This window comes from Mobula birostris, chromosome 9, assembly GCF_030028105.1.
Source record: "Mobula birostris isolate sMobBir1 chromosome 9, sMobBir1.hap1, whole genome shotgun sequence".
NCBI lineage: Eukaryota > Metazoa > Chordata > Chondrichthyes > Myliobatiformes > Myliobatidae > Mobula > Mobula birostris.
Genome location: NC_092378.1, coordinates 150,978,943 through 150,995,384, shown reverse-complemented (window position 1 = coordinate 150,995,384; position 16,442 = coordinate 150,978,943). Strand labels below are relative to the sequence as shown.

The 16,442-nt window shown below is 41.3% G+C and overlaps 1 protein-coding gene across 12 annotated transcripts in view; it reads right to left on the bottom strand.

Moving 5' to 3' along the window:
• tecpr1a (tectonin beta-propeller repeat containing 1a) overlaps positions 1 to 16,442 on the bottom strand; it is a 106,118-nt gene that overhangs the window by 79,349 nt on the left and 10,327 nt on the right. For 10 of the 12 annotated variants that reach the window (XR_011887327.1, XR_011887326.1, XR_011887323.1 and 7 more), the window contains 4 exons: positions 14,497 to 14,729; positions 11,914 to 12,096; positions 10,886 to 11,008; positions 128 to 250 (listed from right to left, as the gene is read on the bottom strand). Coding sequence is in view for 7 of the 12 variants with exons in the window: in XM_072269125.1 (XP_072125226.1) it covers positions 128 to 250; positions 10,886 to 11,008; positions 11,914 to 12,096; positions 14,497 to 14,729 (662 nt within the window). In the remaining 5 variants the exon portion in view is untranslated. Of the gene's footprint in view, positions 1 to 127; positions 251 to 6,230; positions 6,314 to 10,885; positions 11,009 to 11,913; positions 12,097 to 14,496; positions 14,730 to 16,442 lie in introns of those variants that run through there. The other 2 variants (XM_072269126.1, XM_072269128.1) reach the window with 2 other exon arrangements.

Sequence of the window (16,442 nt, the reverse complement as noted above, 5' to 3'; positions counted from 1 at the left end):
CCAATTCTGCCCAATTTACACGGGTATCCAAGGAGTAATCAATTTATAGGCCATCCTGTTTTACATTGAGATTCTTGACCCAAAAATATTTCCAAGTCAGTTCTCTACCAAGCTTAATTCATTGTACCTTGCCTAGCACGGTTACTGCCCAGACTGAGAGATGTCCCAAAGGCTCATCAGTGACTTCCCATCCTCCTACAGCAATGTCATGAAAGGGATCTGGTAGTGGTCCGGTAATTTGTGAGGGAATCTGGAAAACAAAGAGACAGCTTAAGGACACCACATAATAAGGTTTCATTCAACTCCTCCAGTTCAATCAATTTCAAAGTAGATACATCTGGATTTAGAAGACCTATGCAACTAATCTATCAACAAGTGGATGAGTTAAAATAGATTACTTCAGTAACACACTTCAAAGGATACATTTTTGGCTATAGTAAACACAAGAAAGTCTGCAGATACTGGAAATCCAAAGCATCACACACAAAATGCTGGAAGAATTCAGAAGGTCAGGCAGCATCTTTGGAAGTGTATAGCCAGTCAACATTTTGGGACGAGACCCTTCGTCAGGACTGAGAAGGAAGGAAAAAGATGCCAGAATAAAATGGAGGTGGGGAAGGAGCCTAGCTGGAAAGTGATAGGTGAAGCCAGATGGGTGGGAAAGGTCAAGGACTGGAGAAGAAGGAATCTGATAGGAGAGGAGAATAGACCATAGCAGAAAGGGAAAGAGGAGACCCAGGGGGAAGTGATAGCCAGGTGAGGTAAAAGGTCAGAATAAGGAATAGAGGAAGTTTTTTTGGGGGGAATTGGTTTACCAGAAGGAGAAATCAATAATCATGCCATCAGGTTGGAGGCTACCCAGACGAAATACAAGACTTGCTCCTCCACCCTTTAGCACGAGAGGAGATCGTGGACTGACATGTCGGAATGGGAATCAGAATTTAAATTTGGTCACCAGGAAGTCCCACTTGTGTAAGATGGAGCAGGGGGTGCTCAACAAAGTGGTCCCTCAATGTATAACAGGTCTCACCAATGTAGAGGAGGCCACAATCGACAACCCCAGCAAATTCGCAGGTGAAATGTTGCCTCACCTGGAAGGACTGGTTGGAGCCCTGAATGGACGTTAGAGAGGAGGTGTATGGGCAGGTGTAGCACTTAGGCTGCTTACAGAGATAAGTGCCAGGAAGGAGGTTAGTGGGGAGGGACAAACGGACAAGGGATCCATGGAGGGAGTGATCCCTTGGAAAGCGCGGGAGGTGGAGGAATGGTAAAGATACGTTTGGCGGTAAGATCCTTTGGAGATGGCAGAAGTTGCAGAGGATAATGTGATGGATGTGGAGGCTAATGGAGTGGTATGCAAGGACAAGAGGAACTCTCTTACTGTTAAGGCATCAGGAAGATGGGGTGAGTATGGCTGTTCAGGAAATGATGGAGATGCAAAACCCCGTTCTTTAAAGGAGGACACCTCTAATGTCCTGAAACGGAAAGCCGTGTTTGAGAAATTGAGAAAAGGGAATAGCATTTCTACAGGAGATTGGGTAGAAAGAGGAATAGTCAAGATAACCATGGGAATCAGGTTTATAAAAGATAAAATTGGCTATAGACTACCTTGGTGTGACCCAATGCCTAAAATATATAAATTTTTACACCATAGAAAGCATCCTTCCTGAATGCATCAGGGTTTGGCATGGTAAATGCTCTGCCCATGACTGCAGGAAATTGCAGAGGTGTGCACATGGCACAGCACATTCCAGAAACCAGCCTCCCTTCCATTGTCTCCGTCTATATTTCTTGCTGCCTCAGTAAAGCAGCCAACAAAGATTCCACCCACTGCAGACATTCTCTATTCTCCCCTCTCCCATTAGGCAGAAGATACAAAAGCCTGAAAGCACGTACTACCAGGCTCAGGGCAGTTTCTACTCCACCTTTATTGAATGGTTCCCTAGGATGATAAGATGGACTCAATCTACCTAGTTACAATCTTTCACTTTTCTGTTTACCTGCACTGCACTTTCTCTGTAGCTGTTACACTTTATTCCACATCTATTATTGTTTTGCCTTCTTCTACCTCAATGCACTGTGTAATGAACTGATCTGTATGAACAGTGTACAAGACAAGCTTTTCACTGTATCTCGGTATATGTGACAATATTACTAAATTTGTAGATAAAGTTCAAAAGGAAGCTATTTGGTCCAAAATCAGTCTGTATTTGCTACATTAGTTCCAAGTATACACTCCTATTGATGATACCAAAAAGGCTTATCTGTGAAATATTATCCTATCAACATGTTTCACAAGACCTTGGCCCATGTTTTTCAGCTTTGAGTCACAATGCTTTCCCATAATCAAATCGACACGTTTAAATTAGCAAAAGCTATTAGTAACCAAATGGATAATGAATTTGTGCCAGACTGATTTGACACAAAAAATTATGAGCCATTAACACTGTCTCATGGACATGTTCAATGGCTGTCTGCTTTGATTAGCAAATGTACAGTTGCAAGAAAAAGTTTGTGAACCCTTTACAATTATCAGGTTTTTGCATTGATTACTCATAAAATGTGGTCTGATCTTCATCCAAGTCACAATAACAGACAAACACAATCTGCTTAAACTAATAACACAAGAACAATTGTACTTTTCATGTCTTTATTGAACAAATTGTTTACTCATTCAGTCTAGGCTGGAAAAACTATGTGAACCCTTGAACTTAATAACTAGTTGAACTTCATTTAGCAGCAATAACCTCTACCAAATGTTTCCTGTGGCTGCTGATCAGACTTGCACAATGGCAAGGAGGAATTCTAGACCATTCCTCCATACAAAATTGTTTCAGTTCATCAGTATTTCTGGGATAACTTGCATGAACAGCACTCTTCAGGTCATGCTCAAACATCTCAATTGGGTTAAGGTCTGGACTCTGACTTGGCCATTCCAGAACATAAATTTTCTTCTTTTTAAACCATTCTGTTGTTGATTTACTCGTACTTCAGCTCATTGTCTTGTTGTATCATCCAACTTCTATGAAGCTTCAGTGATGGACTGCTACCCTCACCTCCTTCTGTAAAATGTCTTGATACAATCTCTTCGTGGGCTTTACTGTTGCTTGCATGGTGGGTGGTGGGAATGCGGATGCTTACTGCTAGAATAAGTGGGGTAGGAGGAGGGGGAGGGATGATGCTGCTTGCTGCAGCTTGTGCATGGGAGGGGGCAGAGGCTTTGCAGTTCTTACATCTTTTTCTGTCATTCATTCCTTGGGAGTTTTTCTTCTGTTTTGAGGATGTCTGCGGACAGTATAAGAATTTCAAGTTGTATATTGAATTCATTGTTCCCTCAATGATTACAAGTCCTGAGGCAGCAATGCAGCCCCAAACCATGATGCTCCTTCCACCATGCTTCACAGTTGGGAGGAGATTTTGGTGTTGGTATGCTGTGTTCTCTTTCCTCCAAACATAGCGGTATGCATTTCTGCCAAAAAGTTCAACTTTTATCTCAGCTGCTTTTTTTTGGAGAGCAGTGGTTTCCTCTGTGGTGTCCTTCATGAACACCATTCTTGTTCAGTATTTCTATTATAGTAGACACATGAATAGAGACTTCAGCAAGTTCTAAAGATTTCTGAAGATCTTTTGCTGTTACCCTTGTTTTTTTCACCTTCTTCAGCATTACATGTTGCACTCTTGGTGTAATCCATGCAGGACATCCATTCCTAGGGAAATTAGCAACAGTACTGAATTTCTTCCATTTGAACACTCAAGTCTTTAGAAATGCTTTTGTAGCCTTTTCCAGATTCATGCATCTCTACAATTCTTCTTCTAAGATCCTCTGTAAGTTGTTTTGATTGAGTCATGGTGCACACAAACAGACCATTCTTGAGAAAAGAAGGATCTGTCAGTAACCTGACTTTGTGTTTCCTTTTTTTTGATAGGGCAGGACACCTCCACAATCCACACCTCTAATCTCATCTCATTGAATGGAACACCTGACTCCAAATAGCTTTTGTAGAAGGCATTACCCCAGAAGTTCACATACTTTTTTTGAACCAAGACTGTGGTTGTTTAGATGTCCTCAGTATTGACAAGAAGAAGTACAATTGTCTGTGTGTTATTAGTTTAGGTAGATTGTCTTTGTCTATTATTGTGACTTAGATGAGTAATTAATGCAGAAAACCAGGTAATTGCAAAGGGTTCACAAACTTTTTCTTGCAACTGTAAGATAAGACCATAGATATAGGAGCAGAATTAGGCCATTAGGCCAGTCTGCTCTGCCACTTCATCATGGCTGATCCAAATTTCCCCCCAGCTCCATTCTCCTGCCTTCTCCCCATATCCCTTCATGCCCTGACCAATCAAGAATCTATCAATCTCTGCCTTAAATATACATAAAGACAGCCTATACAGCTGCCTGTGGCAAAGAATTCCATGGATTCACCACTCCCTGACTAAAAAAATTCCTCCTCCTCTCTGTTCTAAAAGGATACCCCTCTATTCTAAGGCTATGGCCACTGGTCTTAAGAATCTCCCATCATCAGAAACATCCTCTCCACATCCACTCTATCAAGGCCTTTCTCCATTCGATAGGTTTCAATGAGGTCACCCCTATTTTCTGAATTCCAGTGAATACAGGCCCAACGCCATCAAATGCTCTTCACATGACAAGCCATTCAATCCTGGAATCACTTTCGTGAACCTCCTTTGAACCCTTTCCAGTTTCAGTACATCCTTTCTAAGATAAGGGACCCAAAACAGCTGACAATACTCCAAGTGAGGCCTCACCAGTGCTTTATCAAGTCTCAACATTACATCCTTGCTTTTATTATCTAATCCTCTTGAAATGAATGCTAAGATTACATTTGCCTTCCTCACCACAGACTGAACCTGCAAATTGACCTTTAGGGAATCCTGCACAAGGACTTGCAAGTCCCTTTGCACCTCAGTTTTTTGTATTTTCTCTCCATTTAGAAAATAGTCAACTCTTTCATTTCTTCTATCAAAGTGCATGGCCATACATTTCCCGACACTGTATTCCATCCGCTATTTCTTTGCCCATTCTCCTAATCTGTTTAAATCCTTCTGCAGCCTCTCTACTTCCTCAAAACTACCTGCCCCTCCACCCATCTTTATATCATCTTTAAACTTTGCAACAAAGCCATCAACTGCATCATCCCAATCATTGATATATAACGTAAAAAAATTGGTCCCAAAACAGACCCGTCTGGAGCACCACCAGTCACCAGCAGCCAACCAGAAAAGGCTCCCTTTATTCCCACACTTTTGCCTCCTGTCAATCAGCCACTGCTTTATCCACGCTAGAATCTTTCCTGTAATACCATGGGCTCATAGCTTGTTAAGCAGTCTCACGCATGGCACCTTGTCAAAGGCCTTCTGAAATTCCAAGTACACAACATCAACCAATTCTCCTTGGTCTATCCACCATGATTCAACACCTCCAACCCAATGTCACCTCTTTTTAATGCTTTGATTTCATTTTTTACCAACAGAACAATACTGCTCCCTCTGCCTTCCTACCTGCCCTTTCAATATGTCCTCGGACATTAAGCTCCCAGCTACAATCTTATTTCAGCCATGATTCAGTGATGCCTATAACATCATATTTGCCAATCTGCAACTGTGTTAAAAGTTCATCTACCTTATTCCATACACTGCGCACATTCAAATATGACATCTTCAGTCCTGTTTTCACCCTTTTCGACTTTGTCTGCCTTTTATGTTGCAACGCATCCTGTTTTCACTGCAATTCTGCCCCTATCAACAGCCTCTCCTCACTACACACGGTCTCTGTTTGTAAACCAGCTACCTGATCTTCAGCACTATTATCTGCCTTTCCTACAATACTTCTTGCATTGAAATACATGCAGCTCAGGACACTAGTTGCACCATGCTCAACCTTTTGATTCCTAATTTTGTCGGAGGTCTTACCAACATCTGCCCCCATAAGCTCTCCAATAACTGTTCTGACACTCCGGTTCCCATCCTCCTGCAACTATGGGATAAATAGCTTTTGCCCAGTTCTTTGTTGTTTGACTGCCCCTCAGTTTGATGAGAGATCAATCCCTAACAATCGTGCAAACTTCTTGTATATCTCTATACTAGCCTCTTTAGCACTGAGGACATCTTCAAAAAGACAAGGCCTCAAAAGGTGGCCTCCATCATTAAGGCACTCTCCCCCCACCCCCCCCATCACCCAGGATGTGCCCTCTTCTCATTATTACCATTGGGGAGGAGGCACATGAGCCTGAAGACACACATTCAATGTTTTAAGAACAGCCTCTTCCCCTCTGCCATCAGATTTCTGAAATGACAATGACACTACCTCATTATTATGTATTATTGTAATTTATAGAATATTTTATGCATTACACTGTACTGCCTCTGCAAAACAATACATTTCACAAAATACTGTATGGCAATGATAATAAACCTGATTCCAATAAAGGATTATACTGAATGCACAGTGTTCTTAGCCTATTCTAAATCAAGTTTAAGCTCAAGTTTATTGATATCTGGCTACATATATACAACCAGGTGAAACGATGTTCCTCCGGATGAAAGTGCACCCACAATATATATATCATATAAAGCATATATCATATAAAACTAAATATTACAATTTAATAAAATATAACAATATAAAATATAAATATAAATGGGATTAGTATGGCCCAAGTTGACATGGTAATTCAGCACATTTTATTCACAATCATAATTCAGAATGGTGCTTCTGGATAATCAGATAGATATCTTGCATTCATCATCTATAGTAATCCATTATTTCTTTCTGTTTTTATTTGCTCCTGCTTATCCTAATAGACAAACATTGCCAAACAATAGTTGAAATGGCGCCAATCATTGTAACATGATTTCCCCATCCTTCTGTGAAGGGTAGAAGAAATCATTTTACCTGTTAGAAGCAGATTTTACTTGTTCACAGCATAGTTGTTGTGTCCATTTGGAGCAGGAACAATGTTTCACATGGGTGAAGGTTAAATGACAATTAAACTTGAACATTTCAAGTTCTTTCTATCAAACACAAGAGAAAACTCAAAAGTCCTGCACAATGTTTATCATCTCTCTCAAGCAACATCATGAAAACTGATTATCTAGTATGACCACATTGCTCAATGCTGTGTATGTATTGACTTTTGCGTTTACTTAATTAAAACAGAAATTACATATCAAAAACTGCACTACAGACTGCAAAGGTTCAAAGGTTCATTTATTATCAAAATTTACCACTCTGAAATTCTTCTTCTCCAGATAGCCACAAAACCAAGAAGGAAAAGAACTGGCAGCACAATCATCAACCCTCAACTCATTCCTCCCCACAAAAAAAAACAAACAAAAAATGGAACAGGCATGTTGACCCCCCAAATCCCCTTCCCTGCATACAAAAAGAAAATGAGAAAGGTCATGCAAAAAACACAGAGTATAAAAAACTATAAGACTGAAAAAAAGTCTATAGTCTAAGTCCATATCTAAAACACAGAAAACCTGGGTAATGTTCTCTGGGCCCAGCGGCAAGCCTTTCCCTTTCCATAGCAGAACAAACCCACCAGTGATCAAAAAACAGTCTCCTCTCTCTGTAGCAAAGTGATTCCAGCAGTGATCAAAAGGTAGTCTTCCCTCTCTGCAGCAGAACAATCTCACCAACGATCAAAAGACCGGCAGCCGGCACTCATCTTGCACATTCGCCTTTATGTTTCTCCCTCAATCTGCCTCATTCCTTTAATTGGTGAACAATGGAAGATTTAATTGACAAGATGGAGTCGAACATTGGTTCACGCCCCATCCCACAACCTTCTTGCCATGAGGTTCGGACACACTATCTCTGCATCCCAGAACTCTCTCGGAGCCTGCAAAGCACTGAAACAACCAATCTATCTCCAAACTGCAAACCACAGGCTCCAACAGTTCCAGTATCACTTTCAAAATAAAAAAACAAACGTAAAAGATATAAAAGAATTGAAATATATGGTTTCATGGTCTGTCCAGAAGACGTTGACTGAAGGAGCGTTGTACACTGGCGCCATCTTTACCAAAGAGTTTCTCTGCACAAAAGTGCGCATGCGCCAGTCGTGCATGCAGCCTGTTACAGCTGTTCTGACTAGTTTTCTTACTTTTTTCTTCTTACTTTTTTAACTTATGTTATTTGTTGTATTTTTTTTCGTGGTAACATGTTGAAGCTGCACCCTCTCTAACATGCTGGTAGAGAGAGTTTTATTTGGGTTTTTAGCGCTGGAAATAGTTACATTCGGACACGTCTCATTAGCGAGGTAGCAGTATGGTCACATTTTTTTATTCCAGGGACCAGCTGATTGCGCTTATGTCGAAAGGTTTAGCGAGCAGAGCGGCGGACACCCCAGCTGAAATCTGGAGGAAAACACATAGAAGATGCAGAGAGGGATCAAAAAGGTGAGGAAAGAGGACCGGGTCGAGACAACAGAGACTTATGGAGAAGAGGAGTTCTCCACTTGGACTGCACGTGGACATACATGACCAAAACTTTTCCATGGTGGGCTTCCAGACCGTTCGGGCTGACCGGAAGTGCACTGAGAGCGGTAAGCGTAAAGGAGTTGAGGGCTTGCTGTTCTGGTTAACAACGGACGGTGCAATCCTGGTCATATTACGATCAAAGAACATGTTTGTAGACTGGATATTGAACTTTTTGCTGTTGGACCCCGGCCATATTCCACCGAGATGCAACACTGGGCGTCACGGGAGGTTGTTCCTGCCTGTGGCCATCGAACTTTGCAGCTCCTCCCGTGGAGGGTCAGACACCCTGAGCCAATAGGCTGGTCCTGGACTTATTTCCATCTGGCATAGTTTGCATATTGTTGTTTGATTGATTGTGGTTTTTGTATTTCTAGATTTATGCTCTATTCTCGGTTGGTGCAGCTGTAACGAAACCCAATTTCCCTCGGGATCAATAAAGTATGTCTATGTCTATGTCTATGCTGCAAAGGGCATCATAGCATGTAGGCAAGTGTTTTCCTTGGCACAGTTTAGGAAGAAGACATTCTTCCCCAATTCTTGAACAATTTATTTACGTAGTCATTTATATATTATTTAGTGATACAGCATGGAATAGGCCCTTCAAGCCATACTTCCCCAGCAACCACCCAACAACCCCAATTTAACTCTAACCTGATCATAGGACAAATTTGCAATGATCAATTAACGTACCCGCTACATCTTCAAACTGTGGGAGGAAACCAGAGTGTCCAGAAAACCCCCACATTCCATGGGAAGGCAGCTTTGACTCTTTACAGAACAACGCCGGAATTGAACTCCGACAGCCTGAGTTGTAATAGCATCACATTAACCACTGCACTACTGTGGTGCCCAACCACATATATAGATGCATAAAACATGCAAAGCACAGGCTCTTCAACCCATGGTGTTGTAACAACCTTTTAACTTAGTCTAAGATCAAATCTAACCCTTCCCTCCTACATAGCTCTCCATATTTCTACTATCTATGTGCCTATCTAAGAGTCTCTTAAATAGCCCTAATGTATCTGCCTATACCACCACCCCTAGCAGTGCATTCCACACAGTCACCATTCTTTGTGTAAAAAACCTATCCTCTGACATCCCCCCTATACTTTCCTCTAATCATTTTAATATTGAGCTCCCTTGTATTTAGTGAATTAGAATATCTCATGCCATGTATACCATAATTCTAGCATATCCCAACATCTTGGAATGGGATTCATTCTTAGCCTATCTGTTTGCTTCAACCCATCTGAAGCAAAGATAGTAAATATGTTATTGTTGCCAGAATTGACAAATATGGAGTTTACAGAGCTGTACAGCACAGAAAAAGGCCTTTTAGCCCATCATATCCATGCCCATCTATTGACAAATCCTGACGCAAGGTTAAGACAAACCCTTTCCTCCCACAGATACTGCTTGACCTACTGAGTTCCTCCTGCAGATGGCTTGTCCCTCTAGCCATACCCTGTTGATAGGACAATGCAGTAAATTTACTTTCAGTACATGCTGTCCTTGGGTTACAAATACCTGACTTATAGACACACCGACATGCAAGCAAGCTCCCATAATATTGTTAAACTTGGAAGTCTGTCTTGTACATAATCTAAGAAAGAAAGAAATAGTTTCTTCTCTCCACACTTAATTGTTTTTCTCTTATCAGTCTGAAGTTCTCTTGATGTTAACCATTATAAAAATACAGAAGTATGGTTACTATACCAAATGATTTTTAAAATCTATTTTCTAACTTATGGAAAAACAGCCATTATTCTCCTCTCACTGTGAAATGGGTGACATCTGTCTGTCCCTTGTTAGTGAGAGAGAGGGAGGCTGTGGCATGTTGAACTGTTGGGTAAACAGTAGTTTTTGTTGACTGCAGAACATGGTCTCACTTTGGATGCTTTGCTATTGCTTGGTGGGTGGTGGGACTGACACTTTTTGCTGAAATGGGTGGGGGAGGGGGGGTTGATGCATTGAGGCTTTGCTGATGTTTGCATGGGGAAGGGTCAGAGGGGGCTTTGGAGTTCTAACATTTTTCTGTTGTTCACACTTTTGGGGTTCTTCTGTTTTTCATGGATTACTGTATACATTCTCTGATAATAAACCAAACCATTTGAACTATTTGTTACCTGGGAATGGCCTAATTTTATAACTTTTAGGTTTATTACTTAAGAAGAAAGCAAAAGAGGACTTGTATACAGTAAGCAGTGGACAAACTCATCTCATTTATAATCAAACTGTTCATAAGTTAATTCAATACATGTACTACAAGCCCTCCACACAGAAGACTTGAACAGCGAGATTAGTCAGCAGTGTTATCTTAAATTATTATAGGATTCTTAAAGCCAGCCGGAAGATGGACTGGTCTACGAACCTTCGCCCAGGTGTTGCATGACTTATACCTCCTGTATCGGATCCATCGGCGCCGACGCACATAAGAGTTCCAGCGCTTATTTTTTGTATAAGTGGCAGGAAAATCTAGGGCATAAGTCCAACCCTGAAACAAATGGGTTTAGGTGTTAAGTTACAGGTTTCAAATTAGTACCATTAGTACACTGCAGCAAGGTGAATGGCATGTCTCTAGTCTACAAACATGGATTTGGCAAAAACTATTTCCAAATCAGAGATACAGTTCAATGCCATTGCATTCCCCATTCTGGATACCCTCTCTTTTCTTCAAACCCGCCTATCTCCTCCCCCTTGTGCCCTCCTTCCTTCCCTTCATTCCATGGTAATCAGCAATACTTCATTATCTTTGCATCTACATTCAGTGGCCACTTTATTAGATACCTCCTGTACCTAATAAAAGAGACACTGAGTGTACATTCAGGGTCTTCTACTGCTGTAGCCCATCCACTTCAAAGTTTGATGTGTCATGCATTCAGAGATGCTTTTCTGCACACCACTGTGGTAACATATGGTTATTTGAGTTACCGTTACCTCCTTGTCAGCTTGAATCAGTCTGACCATTCTCCTCTCATCTCTCTCATTAACAAGGCATTTTCTCCCATGGAACTGCCGCTCACTGGATTTTTTTTGTTTCTCACACCATTCTCTGTAAACTCGAGAGCTGGGGGTTCCAACCTGGGACCCAAAAACACATTACTTAATGGTATTGGTCTATGGCATAAAAAAAGGTTGGAAACCCCTGCTCTAGGGTATGAAATCTCAGGAGACCAGCAGTTTCGAAGATATTCAAAACATCTCATCTGGTACCAACAATCATTCCAGCAATAGAACTGAACCTCTTAACCATGTCTACATGCTTTTATCCACTGAGAGCTATCACATGACATTTGCATTAACAAGCAGGTGTACAAGTATACCTAATAAAGTGAACACTGACAGTTTATCACTACCAAGTGGACTCAATACAAACAGTTATTCATCATAATCTCTTACCCCTTTTTCTGTTGGCTCTCCTCCAATATTTTCATCCACGTACCAGCTGGATTCCCACTCCCAGTGTTGTGATGCAAGCTTGAATTCATTGAGGGGTTGATGCTTCAATCCTGTAACATCACTCCACTGCCAGCGGTCACTGGGTAACAAGTGGTCACTGAAACCATCCACTGGATTCCAACGCTACATAAAATAGACCAGACAAATCTTAAAGATAAAGTTATTAAATGATTAGTTTTCTTTGTTACATGTACATTAAAACATATAGTAAAATGCTTTCTTTATGGACAATGACCAACGCAGTCTGAGGATATGCTGTGAACACCCAGCGAGTGCCAACATAACATGCCACAACTTACTAACCCCAACCTGTATGTCTTTGGAATTTGGGAGGAAACCGGAGCAGCTGGAAGAAACCCATGTGTTCACAGGGAGAACGTACAAACTCCTTACAGGCAGTGGTGGGAATTAAACCTCGATCATGATCACTGGCACTGTAAAGCGCTATGAAATCAATACACTACCATGCCACTCTAATCTGAGGCATAAAGCACAAAAATCCACGCATTTGTCTCTAAAAAGTGGTCTTGTTGTCCAAATTGCAATACAGCACAAGTGGAAATATAAATATTCACCTTCTTATAAGAATATAAAACATGAGCAAATTAGGCCAATTGGTCCATCAAGTCTGTTCTGCCATTCCATCATGGGTGATTTAATATGCCTCTCAATACCATTCTCCTGCCTTCTCCCCATAACCTTTGACACTTTTACTAAACAAGAACCTATCAACATCAACAATATACCTAAAGACAGAGTTTCCAAGCTGTCTCTAGCAATGAGTTCCACAGTTTCACCGCTTTCTGGTTGAAGGGTGATCATATTTATTTCTACAGCGACAACCACCCAAATAAGTAAACGGATAAGAAATTTATATCTGTTCAGGGAGCACAATGTTGAATTTTGACCCCACTGGTACTTAGATATGAAAGCATATATACCAAAACATTGCAATCAAGCCCAAACACCCAGGTGATATATGATCAAAGATGCAGTCAAAAATCACTCTGATTGGATTCTAAAGATCAGAGCTAAAATAAACAACCGCAGCAGAGTCTTAGCAATTTTTATATTTTCTCCCGAAACTTTCAGCACACGAGTTAGTCAGACATAGTTACAGAAAATCACAACACAGAAACAGGCCCTTCGGCCCAAATAGTCCACACTGAACCATTTACGCTGCCTTCTCCTACTGACCCACTCTGCATACCCCTACCATCCATGTACCTATCCTACTTACCTTAAACATTGAAATCGAACTCACATGTACCACTTGCACTGGCAGCTCATTCTATACTCTCACACCCTTAAACATTTCACTTACACGCTTAACTCATGACAGTCAACATATTTCACTCTGGCGGGAAAAATTAGTTGCTCATTTCCCTAAACTACACCAATCACCGCACTTCAGAGTAATTAAATGTGTGTTTTTCTATTTGACTGATGAGATGTGGACTTGTCCCTCCCTAACTAGAATGAATGGCATTGCTTGGATTTGAGCATCAGCAAGACTGTAAAAGCAGCAGATTTTCATCTGTAAAGAATAGGAATGGTCCAGAAGGTTAGTAAGATCATTCACAATCATCCTTATTATAACTTTATTTTTCTTTCAGGCTTATTCAATTAGTTAATTTTTATCTAGGGCAGCAGGAGGATCACATAATGGTTAGCCAATGATTGGGGTTCAATTCCTGCCACTGTCTGTAAGGAGGTTTTACGTTCTCATCGTGACCGTGTGGGTTTCCTCTGACTCGTCCGGTTTCGTCCACATTCCAAACTTGTACGGGTTAGGGTTAATAAGTTGTGAGCATGCTATGTTGGCATCAGAAGCATGGTGATACTTGCAGGCTGCCCCAGCAGGTCCTCAGACTGTATTGGTCATTGACGTAAATGACACATTTCACTGTACATTTTGATGTGCATGTGACAAATAAAACAAATCTAATCTAATCTTATCTTAACTTTCCTTGGAATTTGAACTCACATCATGGGATCATGAGTTCAAGTAACCCAATCGCTGACTCCATAACACAATATTTCTATGTTCCAAGAGTACCACATTACAAAAATTCTATATTATACTGCACCTCAGTCAATGAAAGCCATAAATAGCAGTGGCAGCATGGCAGCGTAGCAGTTAGCGTAACGTTATTACAGCACCAGCAGTCAGTGATCAGTGTTCAATTCCTACTGCTGTCTGTACAGAGTTTGTACATTCTCCCCGTGACTGCAGGGGTTTCCTCCAGGTGCTCCAGTTTTCTCCCACATTCCAAAGGCATATGGTTAGGGTTAGTGAGTTATGGGGCATGTGTTGGTGTTAGAAGAGTGGGACACTTGTGGGCTGCCCAAAATTTAATGCAAACAATGCATTTCACTGTATATTTCAAAGTACGTGTTACAAATAAAGCTAATCTTTAATTATGTACAGAAAACAGTTATGACTTCACGTGTACACAAGTTATCTCACTTAAAGTGATAACTCATGTACACCAATTGTTATCCAACTTGAAAACTCCATACCTGATTTTCATAGGTCTCTTCTTGGTATCGGATTGGAACATCGTTCATATGGACATAGACGTAGATTTGCTGGTCACATGCAATTCCCCAACAGCACTGCTTGACAGCTGCCAGTCTCTTAAATTCCAAGCTTGCATCTTTGCACAACTCCCAGTACTGACTGGCTGTAGAAAGAGTGTACACTTTGCCATGTACATCTACGGCCCATAGAAGGGAGCTGGGCATGGCTGCCTCTAATTTAAAAAAAATGCAAAATCCATTAGTAATCCAGATTTAGACCATAAGATTTAGGAGCAGAATTAAGCCGATCAGCCCATCAAGTCTGCTCCACCATTCAAATGGCTGATTCTTTTAAAAACTCCATTCTCCTGCCTTCTACCTGTATCCTCTAACCCTGTTACCAATCAAGAACCTATGAACATCTACCTTAATTACCACCCAATGATTTGGTCTCCACAGTCGTCCATGGCAACAAATTTGCCACCCTCCAGTTGAAAAAATTCCTCCTCATCTCCTTTTTAGAGGGACACCCCTTTATTCAGAGGTGGTGGCCAGCAAACCTAGATTCTCCACATTCACTCTAACTAGGCTTTTCAGTATCCATAAGATCATAAGATATAGGAGTAGAATTAGGCCATTTCGTCCATCAAGTCAGCTCCACCATTTCATCATGGTTGATCCATTTTTCCTCTCAGCCCATTCTCCTGACATCCCCCCATATTTCTTCCTGCCCTGACCAATCAAGAATCTATCAACCTCTGCCTTAAATATGCATAAAAGGTTTGGCCTCCACAGCTACCTGTGGCAAAGAATTCCACAGATTCACCACTCTCTGGCTAAAGAAATTCCTCCTCATCTCTGTCCTAAAAGGATGCCCCTCTATTCTGAGGCTATATCCTCTTGTCTTAGACTCTCCCACCATAGGAAACATCCTCTCCACATCCACTCTTTCAAGAACTTTCACCATTCAACAGGCTTCAATTAGATCACCCCTCATTCTTGTGAATTCCAGTGAATACAGGCCCTGAACCATCAATGTTCTTCATATGACAAGCCATGCAATCCTGCAATCCCCCACTTTCCATCTCAGCACAGAAAATTTTCCAACAGTACATTCCAATGACAACCTTTCACTTAATCAATTGCTATACAGGAGGCTGATTCATCAAGTTACCATGGGCAATTGTTCACTGTCAGAAATGCTAACTATAATGTCCTATGAAATGGTACAGCATTATTCATATGGACATTTAAGAGACTCTTAGATAGGCACAAGGATGAAAATAAAATGGAGGACTATATGGGAGGGAAGGATGAGATTGATCTTACAGCAGGTGAATGGGTCAGCACAAAATAGTGGGCTGAAGGGCCTGTGCTGTACTGTTCTATATTCAACAGTTACATCTTGTTCTTTCATTAGTTATGTGCTGTGCAGTATGACATGGGGGACCACAGCCTTTCGATAACCATGATTGTTCTTGGCAAATATTTCCTACAGAAGTGGTTTGCCATTGCCTTCTTCTGGGCAGTGCCTTTACAAGACAGGTGACCCCAGCCATTATCAATACTCTTCAAAGATTGTCTGCCTGGTGTCAGTGGTCACATAACCAGAACTTGTGATATGCACCGGCTGCTCATACGACCATTCACCACCTGCTCCCATGGCTTAACGTGACTCTGATCAGAGGACTATGCAGGTGCTACACCTTGCCCAAGGGTGACCTGCAGACTAGTGGAGAGAAGGAGCACCTTACACCTCCTTTGGTAGAGATACATCACCACCCTGCCACCCTAAAAGTCAAGTGGGACATCGAAAACCATGGTTCGAGTACAACAGCATTTCAACTGGCTCTGAAATTTCCAGCTTGCTATCTGTAAGGCCCTCTTCTGTTCAAGGTAGGGGGAAAACAAAATTGCATATTCCCAATATGAGGTTATTGCATATT